This window comes from Sarcophilus harrisii, chromosome 1 (genome assembly GCF_902635505.1).
Source record: "Sarcophilus harrisii chromosome 1, mSarHar1.11, whole genome shotgun sequence".
NCBI classification, from domain to species: Eukaryota; Metazoa; Chordata; class Mammalia; order Dasyuromorphia; family Dasyuridae; genus Sarcophilus; species Sarcophilus harrisii.
The window spans coordinates 242621399-242633523 of NC_045426.1; the positions used below are offsets into that span (position 1 = coordinate 242621399).

At 31.7% G+C, this 12125-nt stretch overlaps 1 protein-coding gene across 2 annotated transcripts in view; it reads left to right on the forward strand.

The window, feature by feature from the left end:
• The window catches only part of SNCAIP (synuclein alpha interacting protein), a 190640-nt gene that overhangs the window by 84986 nt on the left and 93529 nt on the right, over nucleotides 1-12125 (forward strand). For both annotated transcript variants that reach the window (XM_031939011.1, XM_031939018.1), the window contains exon 2: nucleotides 6657-6759. In XM_031939011.1, the coding sequence (XP_031794871.1) occupies nucleotides 6703-6759 (57 nt within the window). In that variant the 5' untranslated portion in view covers nucleotides 6657-6702. The remainder of the gene's footprint in view (nucleotides 1-6656; nucleotides 6760-12125) is intronic.

The window sequence follows — 12125 nt, forward strand, 5'->3', positions numbered from 1 at the left end:
TATTTTGTGTCTGCAACTTTGCTAAAGGTGTGGATTGTTCTAATAACTTTTTAGTAGAATCTCTGGGGTTCCTCAAGTATACCATTATATCATCAGAAAAGAGAGATAATTTGGTTTCCTCATTGCCCATTCTTATTCCTTTAATCTCTTTCTCAACTCTTATTGCCAAAGTTAGCATTTCTAATACAATATTAAATAGTAATGGTGATAGTGGGCAACCTTGTTTCTCTCCTGATCTTACTGGAAATGGTTGCAGTTTGTCCCCATTACATATGATGCTTACTGATGGTTTTAAATAGATGCTACTGATTATTTTAAGGAAAATAGATTTATTCCTATACTTTCAAATGTTTTTAATAGGAATGTATGTTGGATTTTATCAAATGCTTTTTCTGCATCTATTGAGATGATCATATGATTTTTGTTAATTTGGTTATTAATATGGCCAATTATACTGATAATTTTCCTAATATTGAACAAGCCCTGCATTCCTGGTATAAATCCTAGTTGTTCGTGTTGTAGTATCCTGGGGATGATTTTCTGTAGTCTTTTTGATAATATCTTTATTTAAGATTTTAGCATCAATATTCATTAGGGAGATTGGTCTATAATTTTCTTTCTCTATTTTCAACCTACCTGGTTTAGGTATCAGTACCATGTCTGTGTCATAAAAGGAATTTGGTAGGACTCCTTTATTCCCTATTTTTTCAAATATTTTATAAAGCATTGGAGCTAATTGTTCTTTGAATGTTTGGTAGAATTCACATGTAAATCCATCTGGTCCTGGGGATTTTTTTCTTAGGGAGTTGATTAATAGCTTGTTGCTTGTTTTATTTGTTAAGTTTAGACTTATTCTCTCAATATTTTTGCCTTTTCCAAATTTTTGCCTATTATAAAAAATGATAGTTGTTGGGTTTTTGATAAATTTTATTGACCATATTGCAAAGGTCCATTTATTTCTATGTTTTATTTTCTATCATTTTCTTTGTATTAAACTAACCTTGAATTCTTGGTATAAAATCTATATGGTCATATTTTTATATCCTGTAGCCTCCTTTTTAATATTTTATTCAACATTTTGATGATAATGCTTATTAGAGACAAAAGCTCATAGTTTTCTTGCTCTTACTTATCTTTTTCTGATTTGGTTATTAGGACTGTATTTGACGGAAGGAATTTGATTAAAATGCCTTCTTTTCTTTATTTTTTGTAAACAATTTATGTAACATAAGAGTTGATATTTTCTTTGACCGTTTGAAAATTTACTTCTAAATCTATCTTATTATGATAGGTTTTTTTTTCCTTTCCAAAGGAGTGGAGCTTAGATAGGATACTCCCTTCCAAACAGAGAGATAATGAACTTAAGCAGAAATAGGAATGAATCTTTGCATATGGCTAATATGAGATTTATTTTGCTTGATTTTAAAGTTATGTATTGAGGGACTTTTAAAAATTATTTGATGTAGTAAAGGTAGTGGTAGAGATGGATTAAAAAATACTTATTACTTGAAAAATAAAAAAAAAGTTTGTTGTTTTAAAAAACAGATGTATCATATATAACATTTCTACAATTTTGTTCTGGTCTTTATCTTCTTTTCTTTTTCTTTTCTTTTCTTTTTTCTTGTTTTTGAGGTAATTAAGGTTGAGTGACTTGCCCAGGGTCACACAGCTAATAAGTATCTGAGATCAGATTCTGACTTAAGTACCAGGGCTTTATCTTCCATGCTACTACCTCTTCCCCTTGTCTTGTTTTATTTACTTAATTTTAGATTTCTCTGGGCTTCAGTGATACATAATATAGTTTCCAATTATAGTTTTTTGCCTATTTTTCTTTGAATTCAATTCTTACCCTTTAATAGTTTGATGTTGTGAAATTTGACATATATATAGATAAATATGTGTAAACTTTTACAGATGAGACATTTTCAGAAATGTGTGTTTGTGTCTGTAGGTATGTATATAGCACTTACATTTCATTACGTATGAAGGTATTAAGCATAATGTGATTTCTGTTCTTTTCTCCTTTAGACATGTCTTATTTTTACTGTTACTATTTCTGAGATCATGATTTGGTTTCACATGAATCACAATAAATTTTACTCCATTTCCTCTTTTAATTCTGTGTGTGTATCTTCATGTTTCAGGTATGTTACTTATAAATAAAATAATACTGGATTTTAATTTCTATTCCTTTCTACTTCCTTTTTAAATGAATGTAATATTCCTAATTAGCATTCATCATTATTCTTAATAAGTGGGCTTTTTCCTCCATGATGTTTCTTTTTTTTAATTTATTTTACTCTTGGAAATCTCTTTTTCTTCTTTATAAAGAGAAAAAAAAGACAGGAAAAGAATGGGATCAATCTATAATTTAAGTGGAATTATACCACTTCCCTTCTTCTTTTTCTTCACTAGTGCTTGTGACCACTAGTTCATCCATTGTAACACCTACCTCCAGTTTAATGTATTACTGTGTATTTGTTGTCAATATAAAACTGAGAGTCATGAGATGCCTGCATTTTCCTTCCCCAAATGTATCTTTGTAACTTCTTTTTCTTGAATGGTTTTTTTCATGGGTTATATCTAACACTGATCTACAGTTTTATAGGTCAAAACATATAGATATTTTAGTCATCTTTTTAGCATAATTCTAAATTATTTTTCCATAATGGTTGGGGTAATTTTTCACTCCAAAAACAGCAATAAGAGCCTTTCCATAGCCCCTACAATACTATTTCTACCTTTTATCATCTTTTCTAGTTTTATGGGTGAAGCTTTAAAGTTTTGATCAGTGATTTTGAGCAGTCTTTCATATATTTATTAATAATTTAAAAATCTAATTTTGAGAATTATTTAATATTACTTTGACTTAATATATTTGATAGATATATTTTCCCCTTGACATTTTTTCTTTTTTTCCTAGGTTTAATATGCTATATAAGATACCTAACCTTGTGGTATTAGTGGCATTGTCAATATATTATCTAGAGTAGGAGAATATGATCTTATAATATCAAGTCAATATGTACCGTAAATTTTTAAAATAATATTGAATTGGAATAACTTTGTACTAGATGTCTACATAAAACAAAGAAAGTCTGGGATGTCTCAGATTTATTAATGTTGATATAATAACCATTTTGAACATTTTGTCCTACATGTATATGTTGGTATATATTTTCTTTTTCTTTTTTTCCCAGTGAAAAGTTCTGGGAATTTGAAAGAATAATGATATATTTTAAAGGCTTAAATAATTTGCTCCAGAATATATTTTGAAATTCAAATAAAGAACAATTCATGAATTCAACTTTGCATATCTTTTGCACTTCTTTATTAACATTTTTAAAAGATGTTTTACTTTTTAAAATATAATGTCATTTAAGAAAGCAAAAGCTTAATTTTGAGTTATAGCTCTCTTGGAAAGTAATGTTCAATATCAGGTTTTACTTTTATAAATCATTGTTTTAACATTGCTGACCTAATCTTAATGGTTCTACTTTGATGATGGGTGATTCATTTCTTCTCATGAGCAATGTGCTTCTGAATAACAAAGTTTAACCTTGTTTACATAGATGAGAATAGGAGTCATAGAATTCTTTCAGATAATGGAGTTATAGTATATGAGAGTTTAAAATGAGTTTAAAATGAAAATGTCATGTATGAGGAAATAAAAGTCCATTTTAGATAACTCAGTCAAATATAAATACATACAAGAAGGCTACCACCAGAGAAATATTTTTGTCTGTGAGGTAACAGGGCACCATTGCTACTGATAATGTGTGGTAAGTGCCAGAAAAATGAATTAGGGGATTATGTATTTTATCTTGAGAGATTTAGGAGACAGCTCTAGGCAGCTCTAAGGGAGAATCTAATTGAGGATACTGGCTATATTAGATTACCTGGCAAAATCAGTCTCTTAGCAACAAAACTGTTAGGAAAAAAATTCTAAAAATCCAAAATTTAGGATATATAGATATCTTTTCAGTATTAGATTTTCCCTTAAATTAAAAAAAAATAATTGATATCTTTTTGGTTTTGCATGACCTATATTTCTTACTATTTTCTTCTACCTTAACAAGACATCCTTCATAACAAAGGACAAAAAAAGTATTATCCACCACTGCTGTATTAGAGAACTGAATTTGGTTGAGAACTTTTCCTCTCTCAATAGAAAAGACTGAGTGCTGAATATCATTACTGCCTCTGACCAGGGTGCCCGGTTTGAGCCATTACAGCCAGTTCTGATAAAACATGACATATGCATTCCCCCAAAGCACCTGGCTATGCACAATTTCACAATAAAAACTACAGAATTTATGGGGAAAATGATGTTGGGGGCATGATGGTCAAAAATTTCATCAGTGACACAATTTTTAAAAAGATAGAAACATAATAAAAAAGATAGCCAGTTCTCTACATATTAAATGGTTAAGAAATATGCCTTGGACTGCATGAGCAAGTTGGTCATATTACAGTTCCATGAGATTGGAGGCCACAGTGGAATGGGACAGACCAGACTTCCTCTATTCACAGTTCTTACTGCATCAGAAGATAAATGATAAATATAATACTTTCCCTTGACAAAAGACCTGAAGTTTACTTTTGGAAGTGAGCCTAAACCAGTTGCAGCTTATGAGTTACTTTGAAATGGTGCAATTTTCTACATTCTTACTATTTCTTGTGGAAGAAATCTCTGAGAAGCAAAATTGAAATTTTCATTGAACTCAAAATGTTCCTTAATATATCTGTCACATAAGAACAAATTCACACTTTCCAAACACATGTTACAGCAGAAATGATTGTACATTTCCCTCTGGTGCCTTCCCCTACTCCCTTCTTCAGTCATAGAAAGGTGGAGACCTTGTCTCACCTCAAGCACCTCTATTCTAAGAAAATCCTCACTGCTACAGATAAGCTCGTGATTTTATTTAGCAGAGGCCAATGATTTAAAGGTTCCCTTCTCCCTTACCATCCTTCCCCTAATATTTGGAAATGTTTATTAATTCAGATTTTTTATTAAAGTTTTTTATTACAAAACATATGCATGTGTACTTTTTCAACATTAACCCTTTCAAAGCCTTCTGTTCCAAATTATCCTCTCCTTCTCCCCATCCCCTCCCCTAGATGGCAGGTAGTTCAATACATATTAAATGTGTTTAAAATATGTTAAATACAATATAAATATATATATTTATACAGTTATCTTGCTGGACAAGAAAAATCAGATCAAGAAGGAAGAAAATAAAACTGGGAAAGAAAACAAAATGCCTGCAAACAATAACAGGAAGAGTGAAAATGCTATGTTGTGGTCCACACTCAGCTCCTACAGTCCTCTCTTCGGATGTAGTTGGCTCTCTTCATCACTGAACAATTGGAATTGATTTGAATCATCTCATTGTTGAAGAGATCCCCGTCCATCAGATTAATTCAGATTTTAAAAATAATAGTAATTAAAAAAACCTCTGAGCCCCAGGGCAACTGACTCTACTCCCCAGGCTGGAAAAGAAGTTTCCTAGCTAGTTAAATTCTCTGTAGTCAAATAAACCACTTGCAGACGTACATTTTTATAACAAAGACTTACTCAAAACACAATTCAAATTATATATTTATCTATAACTATAATTAAAGAACAGACAAGTAAATTGTGCCCAGCTCGTAATACAGTGCCCAGCATATGGTAGGTGCTTGATAAATGTTTATTGATTGAGTAAAATAAATAAATTTCAAAGGAGCAGAGAAATACATAACAGTAAATAAGTTTAACTACTTGCATATGACATTAAAACAAATAGAAGTAGAGAGAAGAGAAAGAAATTCACATAGTTTGGTCACTTTCTCCTGAATTTTCTTAGGTAGCAGAATGGAGAGACAGGGTAAGAAAAAGTTGCTGGAATATTTCTTATGCACAGTGTCCTCCATTTGTTGCTTCTGCTCATCTAAAGTTTCCCCTATTAAGTCCAAAATGTGTGATAAATCCCATCTCTTTTTTTGGAATTGAAAGAATTCTTTTAGAGACTATGAATAATATTTCCTAGGAAGCACATACATTTAATTCCTAGAGACTTTTTTCCTGCCTGTAAATCTATGGGGTTCTACAAAAGAAAGAAGAAAAAACATTAGTTTAGAAAAAATAATAAATATATCAACCAAGTCTGATAATATAACCATTCTTGAATATCTCTGTAAAGAAAGGAGGGAAGTTTATTTTTTCATCTCTTTTCTGGGGCCATGTTAGGTAACTTTAATTATATGGTGAAGTTTTTTTTTAATAGAAGAACATATTATTATTGGTTCATCTGCATATACACACATACATATACACATCCCCCTTGTGAGTTATCACTAAATAATTGTAAAATGAACTGCTTTTAATAATTTTCACAGAATTCCTGGGATGGATCTTTAGCTCCCAATTTTCCAATCTAATTCAGGTTGAGAAGTAAAGGGAGCCCTGAGTATGGAAGGCAAAGCTAGAGACTAGAAGATGACTTCTTGCTGCTTGTTTTTGAAATCATAAAAGCTCAACAAGCAACAAAATATGCCTTTAAGAGCTTGTGGAATTGAAATTTGTTGTTTCATAGAGGTTGGATTTGTTTCTTGAAGTTAAGTGACTAACTTTTTTCTTTTATCTTCTTGTCTGTTCTCTTTTAAAACAGGTATTTCTAAGCATTCTAAACTACCCAAAATGTTTATAGTGGAATAATGGAAGCTCCTGAATACCTTGATTTGGATGAAATTGATTTTAGTGATGAGATATCTGTAAGTATAATCATTTTATCAAACAATATTTTTGTAGTATATAAATTACAAATTTTTCAAATATGATCTTCTGGGTGTTGAATAGAAATATTTTTTAGAATCATAGAATTTTAGATTTGGAGGGACTTTATAGTTAATCCAGTTGAAACTTTCATCCACTGCCAGAACCTAATTTTCACTATCTCAGAAAAAGGGCATTCGGTCTTCCCCATATGCTTTTTTTAATGATTTTTATTCACATCTTCTATTTTTACATCAATTCTATTCCCCAGTATATCCTTTCATCCTCTCTCACACAGAATGTCATTCTTTACCATAAAGTATAAAAAAGTTCAGAAAAATTAAGGACCATATCAGAAGTCTGATGTTATATGCAATGTTCCACATCTCTAGTGGCAGAAATAGGTAGAGGAAATAATTGGAGGAAGATACCTTTTGTATCTCTTCCTTGGGGGTCAATCCTTGCCACTATAATTTTACAGTCTTAAGCTTCTATTGTTTGTTGCTGTTCCTCCCATTTATATTTTCTTTATCCTTCTGTATATTATTTTCCTGGCTCTGCTTACTTTACTTTAAATCAATTCATATAAGTCTTCTCATACTTCTCTGTATTCATTCTATTTATTATATCATACAATACAGTAATAATACAGAATGGTATCCCAATTTGTTAAGCTATTTAACATTTGAGGAGAATTTTTTTTCAGGCCTTTCCTACATAAAAAGTGCCTCTATAAATATTTTGTGGTATATGGGGACTTTTTTAGTTATTGAGTCCTGATAGAGGTGACAAAATTAAAAAAAAAAAACAAGATGTCACTCTATAAGAAATAGAAAATTGATTCTCCCCCTTTCTTCCACTTTGCTCCAACCCCCACATTTACCCAGACATCTGTCCAAGATATATGTGTACAGTTAGATTGTCAATATGCCTACTCTACCTTTTTCTACTACCCAGCATATTCTTTGAAATGTTGGACTTTTTAATTTCAAAGTTGATTATTTTTAATCTGACATTAAATTTCATAATGAAATCAGTCAAAGCCTTTAAAAAATCTTTATTTCAAACAATGATTTTATTGCCAACTGGTACTCCAGATTAAATTCTCTTCAGGAGGACTTTGGTTCCTAAGGTATGCTGTCTCCTTTTAGGAATTTAAGTCAGCAAACATGCCTTAATTTCAGTGACTAAAATACTATGTGAAGTAGTAGGAATACTGAGAAAAGAATGGAATAAGCTCTACTTTTGTGGAGTTTACAGTCAACTAGGAAGATTATAACATTTTGATACATAAAAATGCAAATTATATATGAAGTAAAAGAAGATTAATTTCAAGAAACAAGGAAAACTCTCTTGGCTCAGTTAAAAAGCAATGCAACCATTTAAAGAGATTTCAAACTTCTCTGTTTAGTCTGATTTACTGTTGGCAAAAAAATGTGATGTTTGTTAACCTGTTTATCAACTCAGAATTGGTCCTTAAGGTCTGGATTCAGTATAAAAAGTAGCTGTCAAATTGACCACCATCATTCTTGACTGTGGTTAAGAATTTTATGGGAAAAGAGACCAAAGTAACTTCTAATACTTTAAAATGATCCCCTCTGAATCTGAGCAGAAGCAAACGAGTGCATCTGTTTTTCTGGTTACACAGGGAACAATCAGTCACCAAAATTGAAAAATGAAAAGGGTTTCAACTTATGGATTCACTGTTATAGAAATAAAAGTAATTTCCCATTAGACATGCCTTTATTTTTAGGACTTCATAATCCTCCATCTCTGACAAGACTAAGCTTTTTTACTAGTTAAGTGTTGTCTTAGGGAAAGAAAATGCACATTTCATTTGAAAAATATGTTCAGGAAGGAAGACACGCTGGTCTAAAGCTTGTCTCTTGCTTTCCAGCCCTAATCCTTTTTGCACATGGTCTCAACCTAGCTTGTAATTTATATTCTTTCCTTCTGGTCATGAGTCCATTTCTTGTTTTAATTACAGAATACATTGTATAATGGTGCACAACAACTATAAAATTATTATTTTTCACCTACTGAGACAAAACACAGAAGGCTGTAGAAGAGTTGACAGTCCTTCAAATTCCAAAACAACCCATTTCCCTCTCCCTGCCAAATGAACAGTTTTAAGTATATATTACTGGACTTCTGCCAGCCCAAAGGGCAGAACATTGTGCAACAATCTTGCAGATTCATTCTGGGGAGAGGAAGATATACACAGACATAAAAGTCCAAAATGTGAGTTTATGTGGCTAAAAATAATTTTTCAAATTTTAATTTATTTCCTTCAAAGCTGTATTTCAAATTAATTCAATATACATGTTTCTTCTTAGGAATACTATTTACTTTATAGTTACTAACTTGGCTTTGATGTGTGCCTTTTGTATTTTAAATCAGAAAGTCAAGATGCTGTTTTTATAACATAAATAGTATTATAAACAAGATTGATTGTCTTGGGCAAGGTCAATAATGGCAAAAACAGGAATTGTGTTTTAGTATTATTTTGACTGATTTTAGAGGTCAGTATGGTATAAATGAAAGACCTTGGCAGTAGAAGATCAGAAGTTCAGTAACTGATAACAGATTGTGTAATCTTAGGAACATCTTTGATTTCTCTTTACTTCAGCTGTCTCATCTCTATAGTGGAGGTCATAATCCCTACCTAAACAGGATCATCATAAATTCAAGTGAAAGACTATTTCAAAAGGTTTAAAATTCTAAACCATGCTAATTTTCATTTTATGTTACTTAATATGTCAGTTTGATGAGAACTGCCAATTTCCTCAATTATGTGGTTTATTTGGTGATCCAGAGAAGTGTCTACTGAATAAGGGAACTTGGTATAGCTCCCATCAGTAATCCAAGAGGAACACCAGGTTACTAATGTATAGGTAGAAATCTGTGGGCCAGACCACACTCATGCTGGGTGGAACAACTGGGTCAAGACTTTATCTATACATTAAGACCACAGCAGCAACCTAGATTGTGAGATGGAACCCATGACCTGAAAAATTCTATAAACCTGGTTTTATCTGGAAATTTTAGTACAATTTGACACCTATGACACTACAATAGAAAAATTTATTCAGCACCCACTTTTTTGTAAGGCAATTGGGTAACTTGCCCAAGATCACACAGCTAGGAAGTGTTTATGTGTCTGAAACCAGATTTGAATTCAGTTCCTCCTGACTTCAGGGCTGGTGCTCTATCCCCTGTGCCACTTAGCCAGCAGCCATTTTTTTTAAAGAAATTGCTCCTTGTTTAAAATGCTTAGTAAACCAATAATACCAACTTTAGTGATAAATGCACAAAATTTATCACCCTAGCATCAGATCCTATATGCAGTGAATACATAGAAAATAAACAATAAACAAATATGCCAATTATTACCAATGTAAGAACAAACTCAAAATAATGAAAAATAATATCAATAGATTATTTGGGGGGGAATTCCTTCAATTAGCAAATAATTATAACTATGCAAAAATCATGCAATAAATCAAAATACTGGATGCAGCTTATATCTTCATCAACAAACTGTATTGATAGCATCTAGGAAAACATTTTGTATAAATAACATTTCCATGATAACAGCGGATCAGTCAGGGGAGAAAGAATTGTCTCTCTGCAAATAAGAGCCATACCAAAATAATTTTATAATAAAATAGAAAAAGCAGAACTTTAATGTTATCAAAACTACATATTGTAAAGAATAACCAGAACGTATTTTAATTATCTTGAAAATGAGAACAAAATGGAAAATCTATTCAAAAAAGAGCTGGCCTAAAAAGTGCTCAAAGTAGAGAAAACTAACTAAAATAACTAAAATAAAATTTCCAGAGGTGAGCATAGATATTAGGGAGAAGGAAATGCTAAACAAAACATAAAACAAGGCAAAAAATTAAAACAGATTTTGAATTGTCAAGATAAAAGTCAGTAAATAAAAACAAAGTTATTTCTAAAATGAGCTTCTGAAACATAAAGGTACAACAGAAGTGGAAAGATAGATTTTTCCTTTCAGCTAGTATCAATAAAATCTGGAATAGTAATTAATGAAATGAGTGAAAAAGAATTAATCGATCACATAGTGTATATATATATACACTATGTTACCCTCTGGGAATATAAATAGAATAATAAGATGATCTATGCTTTCAATAGTTCACATTCTAATAGAAGACAACCTATATAGTTTTTAGCCTCAAGTCAGGTAAAGAAGTTCATTGATTTTTAGCCACTGGCAAATCATCTTCTTTAGTGTCATCCCCATGAATAAAACCATATCAGTTTTTGATGTTTCATTTTGGCTCAAAATTCAAAACAACCAACAAGAATTCCAATCAAATGAGGAAAATAATATTTTCAAAAATAATAACCACAATTTTAGCACCATGGAAAGTAAGTTAATTTCTTTTTAAATACTCAGAAGAAATACTCCAGAAGAAAGGTATAACTTCAGGACCTCCCACATGTAAGGTGGAGTGAGGTTCCATGGGAGAATAAAGCCTTTATAAATAGAGAATAGAAATGATCAGTACAGCTGTATAGTGGCTGGGAGAACTCAGCTAGTAAGTGTCCTCTTATAACATTGCAATTAAACTACCTCAGTTCAAATATCTCAGGCTAAACTAGCAGCATTGAGCCTTAGTATCTCTGCGATCAAAATTCACAGTGCTTACCCCAAGGAAGATTATTCTTCTAAGAAGCTCAAATTAGTTGAGAGTTTTTGCTTATTGGTTCAGTTTATGTCTCTCTCTTGGAAATTCAAAGACTTTTTCTTTCCTCCCCCCACCCCCTATCTACTCCTTTTAAAAGGGAACCAGCCTCATTAATGGCAAAAGGAGCTCCCTCTCTCAATTATTGTGCATTCCCTTCATTAATTACATCAGGCAAGGACTGTCAACTGCCAGCCTTTTGACTGCTGCCAACTTTTCCTTTTTTAATATGTCAAGCAATAGGAATGACATCATAACTGAAAGAATTATAGTCAAGGTGACAAACATTTGGTTGCTTTTTTTGTTGGCAGCCTGGAAAGAACAGATGGTGTTTCTCTTCCTGTTTCTTTCTTCCTATTTTTAGGCAGTAGGAGAACCTGGAAGAGATTTCTTAACAATTAGAAAGGATATAATTTTTCATCTAAAATTTTTTAATTGGGAAAATTAAAAAAAGGGATGTGCAAATACCCCATCTAGCACTCCCATCCATTTTCAGTAGGAGGGTAGAAAGATTGATACTCAGCTTTAATTACCATCACTTGGAGTACTAGTCCACCAGTTTAGCAGAGAAGGGGCAGAGAGGTGAGTAAAGAATGGAGAAGTTCATAAAGAAGATTTGTGGGGAAGGAGAATACATTCTGCTGTTG